Genomic DNA, 26231 nt, shown 5'->3' with positions numbered 1-26231 from the left:
TTACCATTGAGACAGTGACCTTGCAAGATAGAGAGTGGGCAAGTGAGTTCTCTCAGAACAAGGAATGGCTTAGTCTGCTCCCGCCCCTTATAGATACAGTAAGCAGCTCCTTGTGGTCACAGAGCTTAGGCACATGCACACATACATGTTCACTTATGCTCATGTATACATGCATGATTGTGCATGTATACAGCATGATTGTGCTTGTCTGTGAACACGGCACACAGAGCCAGGGTGGGAGCTAATGAATTGGAATTCAGACTGCCCCAAAGTCCCAGTTTTTTCATCAGACCATTGAGGCAGACTGAACACCATCACAATACATGGTTTTTAAGTATGTTTCAGTAGTAATTCTTCGCACATCCTAAAGTCAAGGGATGAAGGGGGATCCTGGCTAGGGAACCAATCTTTTAGCAAGCAGGGTAAAGCATGGATCCTGGGAAATATGTCAAGCATAGCACAGGAGTTAAAGCTGGGTCACAGGGACTGAGGATGTAAGTAAGTAAAGTGCTCACCTTCCATGCATGAAGCACTGAATCCTGTCCCTGGAACCATATAAACTGGCCAGGGTGGAGCTTGCCTGTAATTCTAGCCCTTGGAAGGCAGAGGCAGGACATCAGAAGTCCAAGGTCATACTCACCTACTTAGTGAGATGGAGGCTAGCGTGGGCTACCAGAGACCTGTCCAAAATGGAAAAGCAGGATCAAAACCATGGGCCACCAGAAGTCCCCGGGGTGTTTTGTTCGTTCATGTGATCCCCCTTTAAGAAATCTCAGCCTTCCTACTCTGGTCTGATTGGCCTGGGAGGGGGCTTGACATGGAGCCATCCAGAGTTTGCCTTAAAATAGGTGAGATAAAATGGAGACTCAGTGACAGCGGGTGAAAGGCTTAGATAGCTAAGAGGCCAGGCCAGCACTCTACCCTCACCAAAGCAGACCATCATCTGAGAGCCCTCCCACCCCCCTAAGGAAGGAAAGAGTTCATCCTGTCCCTCAGAAGTAAAAGGAAATGATGGACTACATTAGCATCCAACTAGAAATTGCAGAAACCTCATTATAAGAAGTAATACATCTGGTCCTCTGCCTGTATCTGTCTTTACATATTATTCTAGGTTTTATCTCGCTTCAGCTCATAAAACCGAAAATGAGCAGATGGGGGTGGGTGTCTGTTAATAGCTTGTGCTGGTCATTAAAGAACAGTATGCCTCTAGAAGAGCTGGTGGACTCGGTCAAGCATGCCAGCCTGGAGGGAGGGCAGAGCCAATTTGCTGATCATGAAGACACATTTAGCCCTGGTATTCCTGTTCACCTTTCAACAGCTCCAGCACCTAGAGATCCTGGAAGGGACAGTCAGACTCCTTGGGCAACTCTGTACCCACACGTGTTGGCTGATGGCTCCAGGCAACATCAGACTTCCCAGTTTTGCAACTACACTCATGAGATAGTCTCAGCCCAAAACTCATTGATTATCTCAGTGGCCACTTCCTCATTTGCTGACATCTTGGCTCGGTTGGGCATTCTAAATTAATAACTGTTTAGTTGTACTGGCTTGGAGAATGAGAAAACCCCAGACTTGGAGAGAGAGAGAGAGAGAGAGGGAAAGACGTGACTTAGAGACAAAGGTGAGATCCTAGAGAGGGTCAGGAAATCCCAGGTAACAGAAGCAGAATGTGTCTGATATCCATGCTTCTAGAAAAAAATCTATGGGGCATTCTTCCTGGGTCTTGATTACACTGCAGCAGGAACAGCAGGGCTAAGCATCTGCAGACCGAAGCTTTGCATCTTGAAGCCATCACTCCAGCACGACCTTCTTAAGCTGTGACTTCAGCTCCAAGCCTCAGTAGCCATCCTCTGAAGGACTCTGAATTTCTTCAGCTGTCTTCACTCGTGTGACCACCCCCCCCCCTTTTCCTCCTCTCAAGCCTAAAGAATGCAAGCTCTCCTGGAACCCTAGGGGATTCTACCTCCTTTATTTCTAATCCATTCCTTCTGGAAAGTTTGACCCTCTAGCACACCCCTGGACTTCCCATTTGTGCTATTACTCAGTGGGGTACTATGTCAGTTAACTGGATTCATGTCCAGTTAACATAGACGTGATAGCATGTCCTGTGTCCTAGAGCCTTGTGGGGATATCTGAGCAGCTAAGCCAGGGGGAGGCCATCCTAATATTTCCTCTGCTTGTACCAGGTTCTTGCACACAGCAAGAACTGACAGCAAACATGTGTGGCTTTCGTGTATGTAGGAGAATCACTTATCTGGGTCTCTGACTGTGTCTACATATATCCTAGGGTCCTGGAGCCAGGCAGGCAGCTGCCAAGCTCAATTTGTCCTACACAGGCTCATGAGCTTTTGTGGAAGTCTGGAGTCACAGTACTCACAATGTGACTGTCAGCGTATCTATGCACCAGCCCAGCCGTGCAGTCATGATCTTGAACAGAGTCAGTGCCTTGACTCTGAAATGGGAACAATAACAGTTCCTAATCCATAAAATTGCTTTATGGACTAATCCAGGGCACACTGGCATCAAGCCAGGGGTATACTTGTGCTCATTAAACTTTACTAACAAGAACCAAGATGACCTATGGGCAAACCACGGAAGAACACTTAGAGAAGGTAGTAAAGAGACAGTGCATGATGACTTGCTGTAGGCATAGCACACATAGATGTTAACCAAGGGCACCAACTTTAGAGAGGAGGTGACTAAGCCTGAAGCCTGGGCTAGAATGTGCTCAGAGAGGGTTCACAGAGAATACAACCTCTCCATTGGTGTACAACAAACACCTCCGTGGTTGGTATGCTGCTAGGTTAATAATGAGAAAGAGGATACGACAGGCCTGGACCAACCTTAGTTCTTACTTCCATTCAATATTCCTGGGAGGCGGTGTTCATTTCTCAGAAGATAGTCCTCAAGGCCACTCAGAATATCTGTCCCTATGGAATCTCTTAGAAAGCTGGCATGAGCATCAGCATTGAATATTTTTTTCCTAATTACTGTGACCTCTGTATATGATGCAACTGGGGATGTCATCTTGAGGGTGCCCCCGACATGCACAGGCATCATTCAGGAGGATCCTGGAACTGTTTTTCCTGGGAAACCCAGGCTAGAGGTTTGCAAATAGGCACAAGTTGTATGATTTCTTGATTTAAAAAAAAAAAAAAAAAAAAAAAAAAACATACCATTGGAAAACATTTTGCTTATGTAATTGTATCATTAATATATTAATTTCGTATGGTCTTTGTTATCTGTCCAACCCCAGCTTGGGCCACTGCAATTAGCATAGTCCATGACATAATTTGTGCCCCAGCTGAGTTCTCTGAGTTCTTCTGCTGACCCAGTGTTCACCACATGACCCTGGGAATCAACAAGGGAAAGGATGGGCTCTCGCATGGGGCTGAGAATCTTGGGTCAGATGCTTGGCCTTTGGGAGCTCCTTGAACTTTACCTCACCACAATGGAATGGTGCTCAACTCCCAAGTGCAGAGCTGCTGGGATCCGTGTTCCTTGCTGGCCAGATGTTACTAGAAACTTAGAGGATCTGCTTCCCTCCAGAGTTGGCTAGAACCTATCACTAGCCCAGCTTTTCTCCTTGTGTATCCAGGGTCTCAGAAGGCGGGGACTTTCTGGTTGTGTGTGGACTTGTATGTCACTGGCATCAAAAAAATTAATAGATAATTCATGTCCTTCCCCCGTTTGCCGCGATCATTGAGTCATCTCCCTGTCGGTGTGCTAGTCCATACGGAGTAAGCACGATTTGGAACAGCTTACAGGGCCCTTCCCAGCCTCACTGCCTGGACTATAAATGGGAATCATATCAGTTGTTAGCTGAATAGATGCTTTGTGGCCGAACAATGCATCTAAAAGTCCCTCAGCATCAACCCCAGGATGGACTGATGTGCAGTCCATGTTGCCTAGCCACTCATGCTGCCCCTCCAGGCTTAGGTGAGCCGAGCCACCCTCTGACAACCAGAAGAGTTATCTTCCCCCTCTATCTCTTATGAACTTTGGGTGGGGGAAGGCTTTGGTTGACATCATTACTGCCTAAATGTAGGGGTAAAAGAGAAGACTCGCTTTGGGTCTATTTGAAGCTTTCTCTCTCAAGCTCCTGTGACAAGAACTCCACATGACAGATCTTCCCATATTTATGGTGTGAAAAATATGGTCATAAAGTTTGTCTATGCTTCTGTTATTCTAAAAAGCACTAAACTTACTAACTTGATAGGTGACGGAATATGATGGCGTCAGCCAAGGCTAAGTCTTTGCTGAGAAACTCAGGTTCATTTCCGGGACCTCATAGACAGAACACTCTACTTAAAATGAAAATACTATTATTATTGGCAGAGCTATCTGAATGATCTTCATTCAGTCCTTATTTTTTCTTGTAGATATTAACTGCTAGTATATTAAATGGTAACATACATCTACACCCACACTTAAATCATGCCAAGTCTCTTAAAATGCTCCCTTCTGTGCACATAATGGCAGACAGAGGAGAAATGGCTGATAACTTTAGCATCAAATTGGTCAACATTGCAGAGCCCAGTTAACATTTCACTTTGCATCAGGTACTAAGACTATTTCTTAAATTTCATTGCCATGGGAACAAAGTTTCACAGAGAGGGGTTTTCTTAACTTACAACAGTGGACTTCAAACAGTGAAATCAGTTCCAATTTTCTTTTTAAATTCCTGATAATGTGATCCTTCAAGGACGCCCATTCTCTTAGTTTTACAGACCGCTAAACATCCGGATCGTGCTGGTAGGGGTGGAAGTGTGGAATGACATCGACAAATGCTCTATAAGCCAGGATCCGTTCACCAGCCTTCATGAGTTTCTAGACTGGAGAAAGATTAAGCTTCTACCTCGCAAATCCCATGACAATGCTCAGCTTATCAGGTGAGAAGCACTGTCTTCCTCTGTTAAACATGCAGTGCCATCTACATATACTTTCCCTGGGTTGCCAAAGCCACATCTGTCTACACAGCATATTGAGTTCTCTCAGGGACTTCCCAGCCTGCGTCAGGGGTCAAGCACATCCCTGGCTGGCATCATAGCTCCATTGGGAAGTCTGTGCATCTGCAGGACTGTCATTTTTTTTTCTTTTTTCCCCATAACTGGGCATTTTCCTTACGGTAAATTTTCTGGTTTTAGTCTTAATAAGATTGCCTCAAGTAGTCTATTATTAGTGGAAAAAAATCTGTTTTTGTAAGATCTGAGAGCAAGGCATAGGAGCGAAGATTGTCGGGTACCTAGGAAAAGGGCCTTTCTCCTCTGTTAGAGACGTGCCGTTGGCTTTCCAGGTCAGTGGGTGTCACCCTGGCCTTGTGTTCTTCCTCGAGTCAGTACTCACTGGGACCTGCTAGGATCCAGGTAGGTGCTTTGAACATAACAGTACCCAGTATTAAGCATTCTTGCTCTGAGGAGTACCTGCCTGCCGCTGCAAGGAAACAGAAGACTAGAAAGCATCAGAGTAGCAACTGCTGTGGTGAAGGGAAGGGAAGGGGGAAGCTCGACTGTCTGGCAGCATATGGTGAGTGACTCTAGGCACCTTTGCACTTTAAAGAAGAGACTGTCTCTAGTTTAGCTTGACTTCATAGGAAGCAGATGTGTTCGGAAACTGCACACGTTTATTCTAATCTTTAGGCACTTCCTACCGTTATTCGTTTGTTCTCATGTAACCTAAATCACTAAAGCGAAACGTTCAGACACAGGGGTCCCTGTTCTTTGTCCAGTCAGATCGAGCTTGTTGAACATTTATGAGGAGGGAACAAGATGGTTCTGCCTTGCGTTCACTTCAGGAAATGCCTCCATCCACTCTCAGTTTTGTCGGCATTCCCTGATCATTTACTCTGGCCGTTTCTCTGGGGTCCCCTGGGGATGTGTTTCAGTTGCTCCCCATTTTATGCACTGGTCAGTCTTGCACTATTAAAAGTACAGCCCGTGTACTCTGAGTTGGAATGTTTTGTTTTATTTTGTTTTTCCACTAAAGGAATCTGCCCAACCTAAACATCTGGAAATAAGTTACCATCTTCTTTAACCTTCTTAATTTACTTGTATGTATAGCTGTAACCATTCATGCGGTCTGTATATATGAGCAGCTGTAAATAAAAGGGCTGAATGAAGTGCCTGCCACTGTGAACATGAGTTATACAGGCCCTCCACACCTGAGTGTTCCACACCTGTGGATCTAACCAGCCTCAAATCAGAAATGTTCAGAGAAAAAGCTGTATTTTTATTGAGCATGTGCAGACCATCATTCCTGTCGTCTCTGGATAATTCAGTGTAATGACTGACAGACAACATCACAATGCATTAAGGACAAGAAATCAAGAGATCGGATTACATGCATGTGCATGCATAGGTTCTATGCAAACACAATACACAATGTCATTTTATGCAGGGAGTTGAGTATCTTTGAGTTTTGTACCCTCAGAGGATTCTGAGCTTAATCTCTATGGATAACAAGGGATGGCTCTAGTGCCATAGATAGATAGATAGATAGATAGATAGATAGATAGATAGATAGATAGATGCTAAAAGAAGAAAATAAAGAAAAAGGAAGGGAAAACTAAAGAAGAAAAAAAGCAGAAGAAGGAAGAAACCATGCTGTTTATTCACATGCTACCTCTGCTCAGTTAGTCACTGTGAAGATATCTGGCTTTTCTTTTCTTTTATTTATATGTATGGGTATTTGCCTGCATGTATATGTATTCACCATGTGTGTGCACGCCTGGTGTTCACAGAGGCCAGAAGAGAAAGTTGGATCCCCTAGGACTAGAGTTAAAGACAGTTGTGAGCAGCTTTTGGGTGCTGGCAATCGAATCCAGGTCTTCTGGAAGAAGAGCCAGGTCTTAACCATTGAGCCATCTCTCCAGCCCCATATTTGACTTTTTAAACTCTAAATGCATTGTCTGTGTTGGTACATTGTCTTTGTTGGCCAACAAAACATGACTAAGTCACTTGATTATTTTGTAGGAGTCCAAGAAATACAGTGTTAAAAATTTAATGCATGAGGCTGGGATTAACAAACACACTTGCTTGAAACAGTTGATTAGTATGATTAGATTCATGATCAGGTTGAGATTCCAGATAAGAGAACGCCTACATGGAAGCCACGAAGTTCCCTTCCAGAAGCTTTCTGCCTGGTGCCAAAGCTTTGTGGGTACTTACTTGCTCTACACTGGCTCTAGAGAAGCGATCGTTTTTCTGCTGGTTTCAGTCTCAAAAGCCATATTGGCAGAACTCTTTGAAGGATTTCGTGTCTGGCGATGATGAGTTACACAGGAAAGCAACCTCCAGAAGAACCTCCAAAGAAAATCTCCCAAGCTGTCTCCTATGTTTCCTTTAGCAAACAGTGAATCCGGGTGACTTTGCAGCCTTTCCATCAACAGGCGTTGTTTCAAAGCAACAGCTCCCTACAGGAAGCAGGCAAACTACAACTTATAAATACAAAGTAACGCCTGGCCCCTGTCTGAATCTAGACAGCAAAACTCTTCAAGAATTATGGGACCATATTGTGACTAGAAAAGGAACCTGTAAAAAAAAAAAAAAAAAAAAAAGATAAAAGTCACAAGTAAATACTCCCGCCTGGGGCTATTTGCATCATTGAACATTCTGTGACAGACCTGCCTAACAATATTTGAAATGTTGGGATATGCATCCATAATGTGTAAGATTAAATGAAGCCCTTCCTTCTGTTTTCCAGTGGGGTTTATTTCCAAGGCACCACCATTGGCATGGCACCCATAATGAGCATGTGCACCGCAGAGCAGTCTGGAGGAGTTGTCATGGTAAGCCAAAGATGTCCGGAAGATGTCTTCCCTTTTCAATGATTCCCTTAGGAAATCCCTACTCTTGCAGACCTGGTGAAGTTAGTTCCTTCCCATTGATGCTTCCTAGATTTACCTCTAACTTTTAATCCACCTACATTATGATTTGTTTTTCTACATGTAGGGGACAGTTTAGAAGACATAGACAGAACACAGGAAAGGCAGACATGGAAGAGTAGCCCCTTCTGTGGAGAAATATCTCAACTGGGACTATTGGTCGAAGTATCTCAACCCAGGAATGTTTCCTGGTGGTGGTAGGAGCCAGGACATGGGGGTTACCCTCCGTGCTCAGGGTTTTTGGGGGGAGGCTGATAGACTGTGGTTCTACACTAAATGTTGCCACTCAAGTAATTTTTTTTTTTGATGGTTCTGCCTCTGCGCCCAACTGTCAGAAGTTTGAGGTTTTTCACTATGTACCATTGCAAATGCTTTCCATACCTTCTGGCCAGAGTACAATTTGTCTTTATCATAACCTTATTCTTGGAAGACAGAGGCCTAGGTTTATTGCTTTACAGGGGTAACTTTGTCATATACGGGGCTATATGTGTTTGTAAAAGGAAGTACAACGAGAAGCACGTTTGAGATTTCTTAGGAGTTTAATGGAAGGAACTTAGACTTGCTGCCCAAGAGGGAGGGGGAGTGCTCCCTCCCATTCTAACCCTGCTGAAAGTTCTAAAAGGCATTCTCATACCGGGTTGTCCCTTGAGAATCTAGTGTTCCACTATGGTACCAGCTCTCAGACAGGAAGTACCCTCAGTACGTCTCCCTCCATCTCCATTAAACAAATACACCCTTGCCCTCCCAAAAATCCATGACCCCTCCCCACCCTTCATACAGAGTGTCCATGATTGTCCAGTCGAAGTAAAGGGTGGAACAGTTACATTTTGCTGAGTGTTATTTTCTCTGCGTACTGGCTAATCTAATCTTTCTAGTGACGGTACATAAACATTCTCTTCCCATCTGGGAACAGTGGTAGGTAATTTATGCAAGCATGCACTGGGTGGGTAGGCTATGTGGAGGGCCTTCACCCACTCACTGGCTTGCTGGCTTGAACCGGCTCCTCTCAGGTTTCCTTTGAACATGGAAGCCCTGCCGGTGATCTCCATCATGGAAGTCACTGGAAAGTTTGGGTTTTGCTGGTGCCAGGTTCATTTCAAGTCAGATCACAGCTATGTTTTCATAGAACAGATTGTAAAATTTTAAGAGGGAGTAATTTTCAGTTTCACGGTTCCATGGTTAGTTGCTACCGACTTTGCCACTTAAAACTGGCACAAATATGTTCAGAAGCCAAAATGGAATTCTTCATAATCAACGTGGATCCTGGCCCTGCAGAGAGCTGAGGCATCCCATGTCCCACATGACAGGGTAAAGGACTTGTCGGCTCATATCCCTTGCTCTGTTTCCATAGAAGTAATTACCAAGAGCCCTGCTTTAAAATCATGCAGGAAAAAAAAAAAGCTGTTTGTTTTGAATATGTGAAAGTAAGATGAGAAATAGAGGCAACTTATGTGTCATGCCGTGATAGTCTAGTGAGGCCCAAAGTTAATTAGCAATTGTTAATTCTTCAATTGTTAATTGAAGAAAGGACCCAGCAATAAAGAGTTCACAGTGCTGCACTTCAAGAGAATATAGCTTTGGTTTCCAGTACCCAAGTCAAGCAGCTCCTGACTGTAACTCCAGCTCCAAGGGACCCAATGCCCTCTTCTGGGCTCCATGTGGGAGCTGTACTCATGTGAGAAAACCCACACACAGACACAGTCATATAGAAACATAATTAAAATGAAATATGTTTTTAAATAAATTGGTTTTACCAATTAGATGGCAGATAATATACACACCATTTTTATCCCACAGAGAAATATCAAATAGGATATTTGATATTTGTAGGATTCATGAGACAATAAAATCAATATCCCACCCAGACCAAAACCATCTACATTAGTTTTCTGTTACTGTATCCCGAAGTTGGAACCGTGTTTATTAGGAGCGGACATCACCATGCCCAAGGACCCTCAAATACAGAGAAAGAAAGTTAAGAAGAGGCAGGGAACCCTCAAAATATTTCTAAGACCATTTTCCATTGTTTCAAGATAAAACAACTCTAATTTTAGTAATTTAAAGCCATGCCTTTATATCTAACTAACTAAGAAAGAAAGAAAGAAAGAAAGAAAGAAAGAAAGAAAGAAAGAAAGAAAGAAAAAATCTTGATCTGGACATGGCACCAGACACACAAAAAGATGTTTTCATCCTAATTGTAAGCAGGCATAAAAGGTTTACCAGTAGCCCTTAATTAAGACAGATTCCATTTATTTATGCATGATATAAAGCAACTCAAAAAATTAAAAATAAGACTGATATTCCACAGGACAGAACACTGGTAGTTGAGTGTTCTTGAGAAACAAGTTCCTTGAGTTCTGAGCCACACATGCTAACTAAATTCAGCCTCCACACATGACAGTGGCAACATTCCCTCCGCCAATGCATGTTATTAAGAATTGATTTCCTGAAACATGAGATCTATAATACTTCTACAACAGGAAACTGTGATGTGTAAATGAGGTAATTTATCAGGAATTTTATCTATTCTAACAACTTGCTTCTTAAACAATAGGCGAGTGACAGCTCTGCCCTTGAGCTATGGCTTCTGCCAGCTCTCACAGAAACATGCCTCTACCCAGGGTCCTCAGAAAGACTGGAAATAAGGGTTTTTCTAAACATAGTACCATACTCTCTTTTGGACATGTTTTGGAAAACCTGTTATCTCTTTCCTGGGTAACACAAACCAAAATTCAAGCAAGAGCAAGATACTAATTTGCCTCAAGGTATGAACACATTTTCCAAAACTCCACTCACTAGCAGAATTTCTATAAATCACATCTGCTAATTAACCAATCTTGGATTAAGTTAAGTAACTGTATTTTTAGTTATGTTTAAGTGTCTACTTGAGCCAAGCTATCCACGGATTCAGTTAAGCCAGCCATGCTTGCTAATGGCGAAAGGTTAATGTGAATCCCAACAACTCCCCCCATCAGAGAATCTGAATGTCTCTGTCTGTGTCTGAGGTCAACTTAAAGGGCAAGCAAGACTGAGACATAACTGAACTGTCATCTTGATTCAATCAATCCTCAAATGAATTATGTTATAATCAGCTGTTATTGTAGGTTGTCAAGAACTTTCCCAGAATCCTCCCCTACCAGGCAGAAAGAAAGAAACAGGGTTAAGTCTAGCTGTTTAGGGTTGATTTGAAACAGCTTTCATTCAACATCCTCTTGATCAGGCAGCCTTTTCTTTCTATTATTAGGAATGACTTTTTGTCTCTCTCAATGGTGTTTTGCAGAGGGGAGATCAGCAACGAATCCTCACATATAATGAGACAGCCCTCAGCAGAACCCCCAAATGGGCTTAAAGAAACAGGCCAAATTACTTCCCATGTTCAGAATTAAGCAAGGCTCTGTATTGGGGAATTCAGGCTTTTTATGGGGAATTCAGTTAAACCAAGTATTAGTGGTGACAAAATGCAAAAAAGGAGAGAAGATGAGTGAGAAAAGGCCAAGCAGATATGAACTGAAAATCTATGCTCTTGTATTTTCTTTGAGGACCATTCAGACAGCCCCCTTGGTGCTGCCGTGACCTTGGCGCATGAGCTGGGCCACAACTTTGGAATGAACCATGACACACTGGAGAGGGGCTGCAGCTGCAGAATGGCTGCAGAGAAAGGAGGCTGCATCATGAACCCTTCCACCGGGTAAGTACCAGGCTTCAGTGGCCCCAGAGTTCACTGTGCACAGCTTGAGTTGTGTGCTGAGAAACTTCTTAGCAAAAGAGGAAAATGCCTCCCACCCCGGTTTTCTGATTGAAGAATCCACAGAAGTTTCCTGAAAGAAATTCATGCCCAAGTAGCCAGAGTGGACTGTGTGCTCCGGGGAGTCACAGACAACCAGCTTCAATGACACATAGCACAAGGGCTGGCCTCTTCCCTGGGAAGCAGTGAAGATGGATGCTGTTATTTAGAAATCACAAATCAATCCTACAGTCTCAGCACGTGCTTGTCATTTGAACATATAGTCTCAGCTGACATTGGCCAGAGGAGCCAGGCTTCTGAGGGTCTTGGGAACCTACCCTATAGAATTGGAAAGGGTCCTAGAGGGTCTCCTCCTGGAGCATGCTGGGTGGAAGGTGCCTTTCACCTCCGGCTGGGTAGAAGCGGGTTACAGTATCCATGTTGACAGACCATTTAATAAACCAGACCTTAAGGGTTTAAAGGAAATGACTTTCTAGGCCCACTATTAAAAAGCCCTTGAGTGAGGGGGACACAGACGCCACCTGGGAAGATTCAAGACGCCGATATCCTCTGATGACCCCAAGAGCCTTTCCCAAACTGGAGTGGTGAGCTGATTTAGGCAAGTTTAGAGAGGGAAAGCACACGCTGTATATGCGCCCTGTCCCTTATCTTAACACCCAAGACCATGCAGACACTTCTCTCATGGAGCTTCCCCAGCCACGCCTGCTGTCTCCGTTTGTTGAATTTGTGACACTAGGAGCAAAAAGTGTTGACCGAGTGACCCAACAGCTGAGCTCTATGAAGCCTTGCTAACAAGGAGGCAGCATGGTGTGATGAAGAATGCCTGCCGACGAGCTTTATAGTCCCGGAAGAGAGGAGGATTGTTGAAGAATGTGGTCTTGCCTTTACAAACAACACGCAGAGGGGCTCCCTACCAGACGGTGTGTAGGACACCAATAACGGCTAAGCTGAACCACACAGCCATCTGGGGTCAGCCACCGTGCCCTTCACAGGGAGCTACTGCTGCCTGAGTCACCCTCACCGGCCCGGCCCGCAAAATCTGCAGGGGCAACCTTTTCATCCATGGTTCTGCCTTAAGCACAATTCAATGGAGTCACTGAGTCCTTGTTTAGTGAAAACAGAAATCAAAGACCTGACTGAAAGTGAAAATAGTTTAAAGTCACACCATCAGGGAGCTCTAGGCGTGGCCCACAAGCTACATGCAGCCTAAAACAGAAATAAATTTCACTCAGCACAAAATCATACACCCACTTAAAACATGATCAATTTTTTTTTTTACAGCTCTATTGTGCAGTTCTCAAATGTGAACTTTTAAATGACGTCATTTCACAGTGTCAAAGGTTGCATGTACCTGCTAGAGACTAACAAGTGGCGCTCTCTGAAGGGAAATCCTGGTGCATAATGTTCTCTAATACGAATCCAAATAAGGGGGAAGACCAGTTGAACAGTTAGCGAAAGGAGCCACTGCTTAGAGTTCAAGGTTGGTCTAAGGAGTGATGGACCTTCTGTCTCACTCTCCTGGAGTGACTGGCTCAGAATGGGACTGGTGGGAGTTGGCCTGTGGCAGGGTGGTCTTTGTGACTCCTCATTCTTGATGAACTCATTCAGTAGACAGATCAAATGCTCTCTATGCTCCATTCCCCTGAGTACCCTGTGCACAGTAATACATCTGCCCACGCACCTCCAGAAAAGGTTCCCACTGACCAACCATGTTGGCAGCTAACACTGCTAGTGCTTTTTAGCTTTTGATAAGAGAAAATAAAAGAGGAAAGTATAGATTCAGACCACTGGGTTGGACTGGAGAAATCATGTCATCCAAGTTCTGACCTAATTTTCTTATCACTGGATTGTTCTCATGCACACAGGCAAAGGACCCATCCCTAGACCTTTGTGATCCTTGCTAGATCCATCTGTATGTCTTCTATGCCTCCCAGCCAGCCACCCACTCACTTATTGAATAGGAAGCACTGTTTGAGGTATACTCAGCTGAGGAAGACCCTATAGCCCTAAAGATTATAGACATCTGCTGGTCTGCTCTCTAGCACTCTTGGGGTTTTGTGTGAGGTCTTTCTCGCTTGGCAGGTGGCCATAACAGTGCTGAACAGGGCAGGCCAGATTACCCTAGAGATATCGGAACACCTCAGGTAGAAATGACATTGTTAAGAGCTCAGCAAACATTTCGAAGGCTCCCCCACACACCAGGGGCCTGCTAATAGCCTTTATTTGATTTATTCCTTATTAGCAATGTCAGAGTTTTCTCTTTTGCTGAGCTTGTGTTTTTGTGTAAATCTTTTTCTATTTGGTTCTCATTTATGATCCCACATCCCTGTCCAGAGAGTGGTGTTTTTAATTTTCTCAGATGGAAAGCAACTTCCTAAGCAACTGGGTGAATTAATCACAAAAGCCCAAAGTGAGAGGAGAGCCAAGGGGCCCAGACAATCCCCCGTCATCCATCACCTATTGTGGAATTTCCCAGGCTGCTCCAGCATTATCTCATGGTGGTGGTTCCCTTGCCTCATGGGGTCCCTGGGAGAGGAGGGGGAGTGGATTGAATGAGATCATGTGCCTCTGTAAATTATAAATCACTCTCCCAAGACAGAGGAGCATTAGTGTCATTTAGTTCACAGGGACAGCAAGCACAGATATTGGACCTTTTTCAGAATTCCCACTGAGCCGTAGGAAGGACTTCTGGTTACTCTGGCTGATTTTAAACTCTGGCTTCTTCCTCCCTGTTGATCAACCCATGGGCGGCTAGTATCAAAAATGTTGGTCTGAGCCTGAAGGAGACCCAGAAAGAGATAACATTAATAACATATTTGACAGTAAGGGCTTAGAATCGAAAAGAAACAAATACCAGAAAAGGACTAAGGGCATGTCCTGTAGAGAACCTGGTTTTCCTTTAACACAGTATTCCTGTGTCCTGACTCTAAAATCTAAAATCTCTCTCCTGACAAATGGGATTAGAAGGCCTGCAAGTACAAGCATGGAGCAGAGTCCTATGCGAACCAGGGTGCCTGATTTCCTTGCACACAGCAGCACCAGCTAAAGGGAGTTTCTCTATGGTTTGTCTGTAAGTGCATATGTTTTATGTCTTTGGAGACTAAGCATATGGGACCTGCCTTGGAAATTACTCTTGGCATATGTGGTGTCTGGAGGTTTGTGTGGGAGTTAAACTCGGCAGCATCCACCCATTAAGGGGCTCCTTACAGCTTTTGGTCTTCCTGGGTTGAGTGTGCTGAATTCATAGGAATAAGGATAGAGAAATGGTGAGAACACTTTCAGAGTTAGCATGACAATAAATAGAGCTTGCCACAGCGAGAAAAGGTTATGATTTACATTCAAAAATAGAGTCACTGGTTGTAGTGGTATTCTTAAGAATTCTTTCAATTTGGGGCTGCTTTGAACTGTCCGAAACAGCTGACTATGATTTTCCTTGTGCTCTAGCAGAGGTGTGGTTTTGCCAGCTACAGATAGTTTCTGTGGTTGTGTGATGTCTGGAATTCTGGAAACTTTTCGTGTGTGTGTGTGTGTGTGTGTGTGTGTGTGTGTGTGTGTGTGTGTGAATATATAAATGCTAGAGCCCCATAGGTGGTGTTGGTGGTTGGTGGTTGTTCAGGGAGGTTGGTTGCAGTTTGTTAGTAGCTTTGGTCAAAGAAGAATCAAGAAAGAAATTAGATTCAGGGACTTGTCTATTTCCTCTCTCCCCTCTATCCTTATTTCTCTCCTATCCACTGCTAGAGAGTGAAATAGGGTGGAGGGGAAAAGGGTGGGAAAAAGAAGCACCCACAAAGTAGAAAAGTCCAGCTACAACTAGTTCCTCTAATTTTTGCAGAAATTCTATCATTGAAAGCTGGGCACTTAGGCTGTCTGGGAGGAACGCATTAGGATTGGCCACACATTGTGCTCTTGGATAGATGGTGGGTATACACCCATCACAGGACAGACTCATATCTATTTGGTTCCCCTTATAATCCCACACTCCTGTCTTGAGAGTGGTGTTTTTAATTTTCTCAGATGGCAAGCAACTTGCTAAGCAAGTGGTGAATTAATCAGAAAAGCCCAAAGTGATGGAGAAGATAAGGGAAGATTTGTATTATTATGGTAGAAGCAGATAAGAAAATCAGCCAAAAAAGAACTTCCCCAGGTTGAAGTCTCAGACCTGGCTAAAGTGCTCATAACAGGGACTGCTCAGCTCTAAAGGGGACATGTACGTCAGCACCTCCAAGGCTCAGGGAACACAGGTAAATAAGAGGCAGAAAGAACTGAAACAGCAAGAGGAAACTAGGGAATGGTAAAGAACGCTGATTTCTGAGCATGATGTGGCTGTTTCACTCTTGAACTCACAGTAGCTGTGATCACCTGCACAATAGCTCAAAAGGCAGGACCTAGCAACATCCTGTACATGGAGTGAGGATATGGCTCCACCCCTCCCTGAGGATTTATCTAAGTAGTTATCAAGGTCAATGAAAGGAGGAAAGGCACTTTTATTAGGGGTGTATCTACTGATAAGATGTCCTTGCTGCAAATAAACCTTCGCCCATGCTCCCATAAGCTACCCTAGTGAAACTAACTGGCTCACAAACAAACAAACAAACAAAACACAAGAGGAGCTACATGGGAAGGGGAAAGAATGGAAGAAGCAGAGGGGTAAAAGATAAAGGGGATAAAGATGATCAAAATATGTGAACATATGAAAATGTCATAATGAGCCAGGCAGTGGTGGCACATGCCTTTAATACCAGCATTTGGGTGGCAGAGGCAGGAGGATCTCTGAGTTCAAGGCTATTTTGGTCTACAGAGTGAGTTCTAGGACAGTCAGGGCTGCTATACAGAGCAAACTCTCGAAAAAATAAAAGGAAGGAAGGAAGGACAGAAGAAAGGAAGGAAAGAAAGAAAAGACAATGCCATAATGAAACCTATTATTTATAATTAACACATGCTGATTATAAACAGCTAAAGAGAGGGCTGGAAAGATGGCTCAGTCAATAAAGTATTTGATGCACAAGCATTAGGGACCTGCGCTCAGATCCCCAGCAGCCAGTTGTAAAGCTGAGCACAGAGCTGGGGGCCTGTAATCCTATGCTTGTTGAAGTCAGGTCTCCAGCAGCCTGTATATGGCTGACCTTGTACAAAGCCGAGCAGTGTCTGGCATCTGTAATCCTAGTGCCAGGGAGATCCCTGGTGCTTTTTAGCCTGCTCACCTAGCCAATCAACAAGCTCAGGTTCAGTGAAAGATGCTGGAAAGTAAGTTGGAGAATGTTTGAGGAAAATGCTCAGTGTTGACTTCTGCCCCACCACACACACACAGGCATATACACTCATACAAATACACACTTACATACACACATGTACACGACTGCACACAGATGGCGGTATCCCTGATTTCAGAGGTCTGGCATTCATCGTAGTGGGGAGACAGGCAAGGGATCCGGAGGTGGCAAGTTAAAACAGGCAGAGTTCTGATAGAAGATTCTGTAGCTGTGGGGAAGACGATCCTACTGCAGAGAATCTTATTTACTCTGTCTAAGCAGGCCTGGGTACCAGAGGATCTGTCTGTAGGCACTTACATGTCCCTCTAAGGCAGTGGTTCTCGACCTTCCTAACGCTGTGACCCTTTAATTCGGTTCCCCATGTTGTGGTGACCCCCAACCATAAAATTATTCCATTGTAACTTCCCAACTGTAACGTTGCTGCTGTGATGAATCATAATGTAAATATCTCGCATGGAGAATATCTGAGATGTGACCCCTGGGGGGTGGAGAACCTCTGCTCTAGGAGGTAAAGCAAAATCTTCAAATTCAACCATGGTACCACATTCCAGATCTTCCCAAAAGTGACCAATAATTTAAATCCCTATGAACAGGAAACCAAAGTTGGAAGGAGGTGAGCAGAGATTGCATCTAGGAGCTAAGGCCAGTGTGAGAGCCTTTGAGAGCTTGGGCAGAAGTGAAGCTGAGCTGAGAGCTCCCTGAGCATCTCCAGTTCATCCCATGCTACAGAATTTCTCTTTGAAAGGATTTGCCTGAAAATGCATGTCAAGGGGGTAGAATGAATAGTGGCTTTCTGGGAAAGCTCCCAGGGCCTGATAAGGAGTACCAGACCCAAGAGTCATCGACACAGAATATGCACCCCATCAAAACCTACCCCCTCTGAACTCTAAGCAGCTGTGTGAGATCACAGAACACTCTGGACATAGAGGGATCTGCAAAGATGGGGTTGAAGGCACTTATGTCTCTGAATCATCTCATTTGAGGATGACAGGATTTTTTGGGGGGTCGGGGGTTCTCAGTGAAAAGTTTAATAAAGTCACATTGTTTTCTCAAAGTATTGGGATAAGTGATGGAAATCTTTATCCAAGGAAAAGGAAAAATAGAGAGCCTTAGTGGCAAAAGAGGGACTCCAGGAAAATAAAATATGACTGGTCATCAACTTAATTATCCAGCCAGCATCCTATAGTCTGCTACATCCTGATTTTAGCTTAGGGGAAAATGACCTAACAGGAGAATAAACAGGCTGGGAAGACCTTATTAGTGTATCACAGGCCTGGGTAAGTAGATGTACTTACTAGAAAACAACAAGGATTGTCTGCACTTAATGCAGACTTCAACTGCTATAAAATATGGTCCCAGGGCGTAGCAGAATTGTCCTCTTCACTCACGCTTAACACTTCATAAGCTTTGCTCTTTGAGTATCCAGTCCAGGGGAACTGATACAGGAAGTATGCATCTACCTCAGTGGAGGGCACTTGTGTTATCCTTGGTCAGTGAAAAGGACACAAGTGTGTCCACTTCAAAACTAGGGGAATTGGTACTCAGAAATCCAACAAGCCACCAAGTTTCTGAATCAAGCAAGCAGAAGCTCAGGGATCCAAAGCTGAGTCTCCTCCTAATATTTTGCCACATGAAAGCAACCATAGCCTTATTTGGATTTCCTGTAAGGACAAAGGCCTTCTCGGGACAAAGCATTCCAGTGCAACTTCTGTGAGGCAGATGACAGCCCCATTTTAAAGCTGATTAGGTCTGCAAAACTCCTTCAAATTACATCACTGCAGCAGGGAATCCTGGCCTGCGCTGGCCTCTTTAATCCGGTATTTTATTTGTGAAGACATTACAGCTGAAGTTCTCCCTGACCCTGTTCTTCCCCATGCCTGACACATGGCTTCCTCCTCTTCCTAGAAGGTGGTACAAAGGCTTTTACAGGAAGCCAAAGGTAACCTCTGGACCTCTCCGCAACTATGCTATCCAGGAGGAAAACCATGTTATGCTCCACACGATCAGATTTTGTTTTATCCATTGCTGAATAGCACCCAGCATGTACTAGAACCAATAAGTATTTCCTGGATGAAAGGATGGGTGGATTGAAGGGTGGGCGGTAAGCCGCTGGACGGCAGGGGTGAATGCATGGATATAAGCAGATGGGGAGATAGATGGATGGGTGAGTAGGGAGGGAGTGGGGGTTATCTGTAGGCGTAGGTGTGTGAGTTAACACATGAGTGGGTGAGTGGATGGGTGAGTGGCTCGATGGGGAAGAGAAGGGTGGGTTGGAGATTGGCGGATGGCTTGGTAGAGAGGGGAATGAATGTACAGTTAGATTGATGGGTCCGTTTGTGGATGAGTGGATAGGTGATGGATGAGGAGATAGATTGGATGAAGAGATGAATGGGTAAGTGACAACTGCAACACAATCATTTGTTTCTTATGTTAATGACTCAAGCTCTAGAGGAAAAACTGTATAATCATCACTTTATCAAATCTAGCACTTGTACAATCTCCATTTTCCTTTTTTTGTACGAACCATATCTATACAGTGGGATTACAGTAACTTACAAGAATAGGCTCAATATAACAATAGAAAAACTTCGAAACACACTCACAGTAGGAGCTGTGTAAACACACAGGATGAGAGGGCCAAGCCTGTTGCTATTCCGTATGCACTCCATGGAGAGCAAGGAGATGAGAGAAATTTGCTTTTCGAATGTGAGGTCTTCCCGCGGGGGGGGGGGGGGGATGATCTAGAGGCATGTCAAAAAACATGCCTACTCTAATAGTTCTAGGACAACCTCCCCCAGTCACCGCACTAGACCTCACTCCTCTGTACAAAGAACTCTGGTGTCTTCCTTATGTCGCTTCCTCATGTCACAGCCCAGAGAAAACACGGTCGCACTCAGATCCATCTGCTGAATGAGAAGACTGCAGGTCAGGGTGGACACGGGCCAAGCGCCTGGCTCCAGGCCCAGTCTTTTGCCCTTCACCAGGTGCCGGTGAGCTTTGGAGCCTCCGGCTTCCAGGACTTGGGAATGGAAGAGAGAGCCTCTCGCCATTCCTGTACTCCCTGGTGGCTACCCCGGGCAAGAGCTGCCCGGTGGGGCCAGCACAGGATGTGTGCTGATCTCTGCAGCTGGGGTTCAGAATTCTCCGCTGCGACCGCTTCACCCAGCAGGTCTGACGTGAAGCACCGCTCTCGTTAGAAGCGTGGTGTGTGCAGGTGGGACTGCTACAGCAGCAGAAAGGGGCCTGTTACATGAGGCATATAACCCGTCCCTCATTAAGCACAGCACCTGTTTATATCTGTCAGCGCCCAGCCCTGGAGGGCCCCACAAGCAGCAGCCTTTCCGTTTAACCAAACGCTGAGCAGCTCATCTGACACAGGGCCTCTGCAGAAGGGAGAGCAGAGGTCCCTTCCATCTGAACACTGAGTCCCCCCCTGCCTGTGGGTCCTCGGCTTTCAGGACTTCTACTCAGTGAGGAGTGAGGCACCCACAGCGGCAGCATCCAGGAGCCTCCCTCCCGTCCCCCAGCGTGTCTCAACTCACCACAGCTCTGTGTCTCTTTATTCAAATTCCTGAGGAATTGGATTTGCACTTTAATTGGGTTCCAGTGAGGAGCAGCAGCAGTGGTCGAAGTTCACGTTTAGCCTGTGAACAATAATGTTCAGCAGATGTATCAGCTCTACATCCCAGGTGCTTTCTATTAACCACAGCCATGTCCTACCGAGGTGAGGACATTCTGGAGCCTTCATCCCAGGCTGTGTCTTCCTTAGCCTTCTGTAGCCCATCTGAAAGGCCCGCTGGGCCAGCATTGGTTCTAATGCAGTCACTACTGTTCTTGCAAGGTTATAGAGATGCCGTTCCCATTATCTTCACTGAGGTCCGGTACATCCTCTGAGCCAGTGTTCTTGGTGTCCAGCCCACATACCATCGGGTGACAGAATGGGCTCAGTCCATGATCTGAAGTGATCAGGCTGCCCTGTGGGAATCTAGGGACAGAATGGCTTACAACCTGATTCTGATGTGTGCATGCTCACCCAGACTCGAACTCAGGTGTGCTGACCCTTGTTCTCCATCACACCAAAAACCTTCAGGCAAATGCTTCAAGGTGCACTTTAAAATTGAAGAGGACCCAAGCACTCACCTTTATTTCTCTGGCTTTGGGGAATCCCAAAGCATTCAGGTGACTGCTACTTCCTACAAATAATAACTTCATATCACCCCCACCCCTACATAGCCCCTCATTCCAGGTTGTGTCTGAGGTTGCCTCGTGACCTGTGCCTGGGACTGGGGTAAAAAGCTCCTGAAAGCTCTCCCAGGCCTAGAAAATGAAGAAGATTGTGGGCTTCTGTTAACAAACAAACATTCAGCCCCAGCTCTGCAACACTGTGGTCCCATAAGGGTCCTCACCTCATCAAACTCTGAAAAACCACAGTAATAAAATTTGACTTCAAGATATCATGGCTGGAGGAGGGTTTACTAAGCAAATGGTGAGTACTGTCAGCTTTTCTAGGTCCTTTATAAGGGTGTGAGGAGGCGGGCCCTGAACCACGGTGGCCCCAGTAAGCTGCATTGTGCGCAGGCTGATGCAGGAAAAGCCAATCACTCATGGCTGCCAGTACTACCAGCCAGCCCAACTCAGGAGCCCACTTGGTTGCTCATGCATTCTGTGCCTGGAAGTGACAAGGTTTTATGAAGAGGTGCAGTTGCAAAAGACTTGAAGGCTTTTCTGAGGAAGGCCCTGGGATCTGGAGTTGAAAAACCAGCTGCACTAAGTCCACCCCAGCTGTGAGCTCTTGTGCTTTCTCACTGTGGGAGGGCCTGTCCTTGACCTGGGAAGAGAAGTTGAGGTGAATGCAAAGCTGGTGCTTCCACGAGGACAGCATAGAACGGGCTCCACATTGCAAAGGACTGAACTGTTTCTTAAAAGCCCCACGTACCACATGTTCTGTGAATGTGCTCCATGTGAGCTCCGTGCCTGGAAAGAGATGGGAGGACTTGAGAATCACGCTCCTGCAGATGAGCCTCAGAGGAAATGTGAGGAAAGCTTCAGGGGGAGTTGCAAACAAGGTGAGGCTGGTAGCTGCCTTCTGAACAGCATGTTCGTTGGCTGGTCGATTATGCTTTTGAGTCCTGTTCCTGTTTGCCCTTCAGTCTTTTTTCTTTCAGGGATGGAAAAGAAGTGAGGGTAATAGATAACCCTTCCTCATTTGGTGTTGCAGTTTTACAAGGTTGCTGCATTCCAGCTACAGTTATGATGGCTCCTGCCCCATTTCTGAAATATTTCTAAGCCCTGAGAATGAACAAGGCATTCACAGACATCTTTCCCTAAGATGATTTAGCATCTCAGGATGCTGTGAGGTTACCCCAAAACTTTGTGGGGTTTGGTTGGAGCTCCATTGTCATCATCATTAGAGAGGTGATGAGGCCCACTTTATGGACGTAAAACTGAGGCTCACAGTAGCACTGACAGACAGGTAACCAGACATCCTCATCCTGACTTACTTCCTCCCCCCTCTCCTCCATGCCACACCCCCAGAGAGAGAGCATGCCAGATCTGCTCTGTCAGTGGGAAGCCCCAACAACCCATTTTCCAAGAGCTGTTGAGTAGTTCTTTATTGTGATGTCATTTCTCCTATGTGGACATGTAAATTGGAGTTTGGTTATAGTTGCTATTGGGTTTTTTTGTTGTTTTGTTTTGGGGACTTGTAATGTGTATAATGTATACACACATGTGTATACATGTGTGTGTGTGTGTATGTATATGTATGTGTGTGTATATATATATATACATGTGTGTGTATATATATACATATATATATACATGTGTGTGTGTATATATATACATATATATATGTATATATGTATATATATATACACACACATGTATATATGTATATTTGTATATATACACACACATACATATACATATATGTGTATTATATTATATAATGTATATTATATAATATTAGTATTAATAATTTATTGATAATTTATTGATTATTGATATATTATTTATTAATAAATAATATATATAAAATCTTCCTTAGGAAAACTTTAAAAATAGGGAAGACTGTTTTTCCCATTCTCGGCATTCCTTAGTTGCCCATGGTTCTTTGTCTAGAAGTGGGTCCTTTTGAGATTTCCCCCCTTCCATGTTAGGATGTTCATTGCTGTCAACCTTGTTCAGGTCTTATTTTGGCAGCCATATAATTGAGGTGTCATGGGTATAGCGTCCCTGTCATTTCTGAGCGACATAATCTCACAGATGATTTTCTGGTCCTCCGACTCTTACAATCTTTCTGCCCCCTCTTCTGAAATGTTCCTGATCTTTGGGTGTGGGAGTTTTATTATATCATGTGGGTCTGGGAAACGCATGACCACTTGTTTTCTGCTTTTTGATGAGTCACTGTTTCTATAATGGTTCCCCATCTGTTGCAAAGAGAAATGTCTCCCATGAGAGGCGAAAGGTACACTTATCTGTGGCTATAAGGGCAAATACTTAGGCTGCATTAGGAGTTACATGCTGGTTTAATAAAGTGGCACTTGTGGGTTTCCCATCAAGATCAAGGACCTGACTAGCCAGAGACAGCTGGCTCTTGTTGAACGGGCTTAGGTCTAATCAGAGAGCTGTGAGCAGCAAGATGTGCACACTGCCACTGCAGCCTGGCGCTATCATGCTGCTCATCATTGTAGTCTGCAGCCATCACAGCTGAGTAAACTGTTGGTTCCTCCTTCCTTTGCAAAGTACATAGCAACTCCTACCACTGTGAAAACTAGAAACTAAGGTGAAAATTAGTCTATGGTTACTGGGGGGGATGTGTCACCCCAAGTGGGATGGACCCCTTCATTTAAACTACATATGTGCATGTATACACATAGATTTACATGGATGTAATTTTAACTAAGTACTAATATGATGATTCCTTTATGGAGTTTTCAGACACCTCCGTGTTATTCTACCTTCCTCCCTCTACCTCCTTTTCTATTGACATTCCTCCTCCTTCAAGTTAAAGTACCCCCTATTTTACCCATTTCCTTTTTCAAAATGCTTGTTACACTCCTCTCTGTTACTGCACAGAGAGAGAGAGTGAGAGAGAGAGAGTCTCCTTTTTACTTTCCTGGTTTCTTCAGTCACTCTATTTTATATCTGCATATCTGAAGTCTTGGAGCTAGTAACCACAAATGAGAGAAAGTGTGTGACATATCCTCTCTGGGTCTGGGTCCCTTCACCCAATATGAAGTTTTGATGTACCATCTATTTACCTGCAAAGTTCATGCCTTCGTTGTTTTTTCTGACAGCTGAATAGTATAACCCATAATGAATGTTCTCCAATTGTCGACTGAAGGACATTTTGTTCGTATTCATGTCCTAGATATTGTGAATAGAGCAGTAATGAGCATGGCTGAGCAAGTATCTGTAAACTAGAATTCCGAGTCCTTTGGACATATTCCAAGTAGTGGTATAGCTCCGTCATAGGGTAGATTTATTTTTAGCTTTTTGAGAATTCTCCACACTGATTTTCAGAGTGGAGTTTGCAATCCTGTCCCCACATTCTCTTCAGCATTTATTGGTGGTTGTTTTACTGATCTTTGCCATTCTGACTAGGGTGAGATGAAATATCAAGGTTGTTTTGATCTGTATTCCCCTAATTGCTAAGGAGCATAAACACTCTTTGAGGTATTTCTTCTTTTGGGAACTCTTTGTTCTGGTCTGTAACTCAATTTTTTAGTGGGTTGGGGCTTTGGAGGGGTTGAGTCTTTGTTTTCTGAGGTCTTTATATAATTTAGATATTATCCTCTGACAGGTGTATAACTGACAAGGATTCTCTCCCGTTCTGTCAGCTTCCTCTTTACTCAATTAATTGTTTTGTTTTTGTTTTTACTTTTGCCCAAAAGCTTTTTAGTTTTTTGAGTTCCCACTCGCCAATTGTTGGCCTTAATGCTTGGGCAAATGGAAAATGGAGTCCTATATTATAAAAGGTACTACATATGTTTTCTTCTAGTTTTTTTTCAGTCATTTTAAAGAGATAAACATGGATGTCTTCCTACCCTATTTCCCCAAAGCTGGCTTTCTCCATCACACAATGGTGTAATATCTAAGCTATGCTCATTCAGGGCCTGTCATGGTTCCTTTATCCTCCATCCCTTCTGCAGCCCTGGGAGACTGGATCAAATTACCATGGAGACATCAGAGCCACAGGAAACCATGAGAACTGCAGCTCCTGAATCCAGCCACCTCCCAGCAGCTTGGCCCTGAGGACTAATTTTTACTGGAAAAGTGGCTGTCCCAGAGAGATTTCATAGTGCAGATAACTACTGACTTCTTTCAGGGGTGATAAAATGGTTTAGCCATGAAATGCACAATAGGCTCAAACAAGAAAAGGCTTTCTCGACTGCAGGTTTCTCCAAGTAAAAGTTGTCCCTAATCATGTTTTGCTTGGCAGTTAAGAGACAGCTGGATATTAAGTTGTGACTGCCTGTGTGGTAGGAAGCCCTGAATGGCTTCCTCTTTTTTATTGTTTTTCTTTTTTTAAGTAATTGGGTTTTATTTTCCTACAAATCACCCACCTTTACACTTCATTCTGTTTTTATGTATAACCTTGTATTCAGTGTGCTAAGCCTGCCCCAGGTGTCCCAGTTAGTTAAATATTAGAGAAAAAGGTGAATGTGTCTAACAAAAGAGGTCACATCTGAGCAGGAACCACAGTGGGATGGCTGTGGTGTCTGAGATAAATTCTCTGCACTGAAGTGAGAGTAGCTTTCCTCGCTGGGTCTCAGGTACAATTATTTTAAAGTGTTCTTGTGCCCAGGGACAGGAGCATGTGAAACGGTTTCTTTTCCGAGTAATTCTCTAGTTTTATTGCTTTGCCCAAGTCTGCCATTGCTATATGTCAGTTCAATTAGCTGCTGACCCAGCATATTGGGGATAATTTATTAAATGTGTTAAATAGCGTACTGTGATTAGCTTGCCAAGGGCTGCAGAACAACAAACAATTGTGTGTCGTTAAATACATACCATGGGCTCAGCAAGATCTTTGATGTCATGCAAAGCTACAGAGCCTAATTTGGTGCTCTCTTCACGGGGGCTCCAGGGAATAACGCTGCTGAGTAAGAAAGCAAGAGTAGAAGTGAGTAGAGGAAGGCAGAATTAGGATGCTGGCTCTTGAAGAAGTAGAAAGGAGCATCTCTGTTTGTGACACTGCCCTGCACCTAATTTGTGTGCAGAGCAAGGACTCATGTATTACTGCAGTTCTGTTCTGTTTTGTTTTTGAGACAAGGTCTTTCTATGTAGCCTTGGCTGGCCTAGAAATTACCGTATAGACTAGGCTAGCCTT

At 44.3% G+C, this 26231-nt stretch overlaps 1 protein-coding gene across 1 annotated transcript in view; it reads left to right on the top strand.

Annotated features, from left to right (window-relative positions):
- Positions 1–26231, top strand: part of Adam12 (ADAM metallopeptidase domain 12) — a 256510-nt gene that overhangs the window by 176310 nt on the left and 53969 nt on the right. The window contains exons 8-10 of the mRNA XM_055608905.1: positions 4723–4892; positions 7702–7786; positions 11422–11570. Of these exons, the coding sequence (XP_055464880.1) occupies positions 4723–4892; positions 7702–7786; positions 11422–11570 (404 nt within the window). The remainder of the gene's footprint in view (positions 1–4722; positions 4893–7701; positions 7787–11421; positions 11571–26231) is intronic.

Source organism: Psammomys obesus, unplaced genomic scaffold (assembly GCF_907164565.1).
Source record: "Psammomys obesus unplaced genomic scaffold, mPsaObe1.curated_primary_1811, whole genome shotgun sequence".
Classification (NCBI taxonomy): Eukaryota; Metazoa; Chordata; class Mammalia; order Rodentia; family Muridae; genus Psammomys; species Psammomys obesus.
The sequence above is the reverse complement of the archived record's forward strand: the minus strand, read 5'-3'. Positions and strand labels throughout refer to the sequence as shown.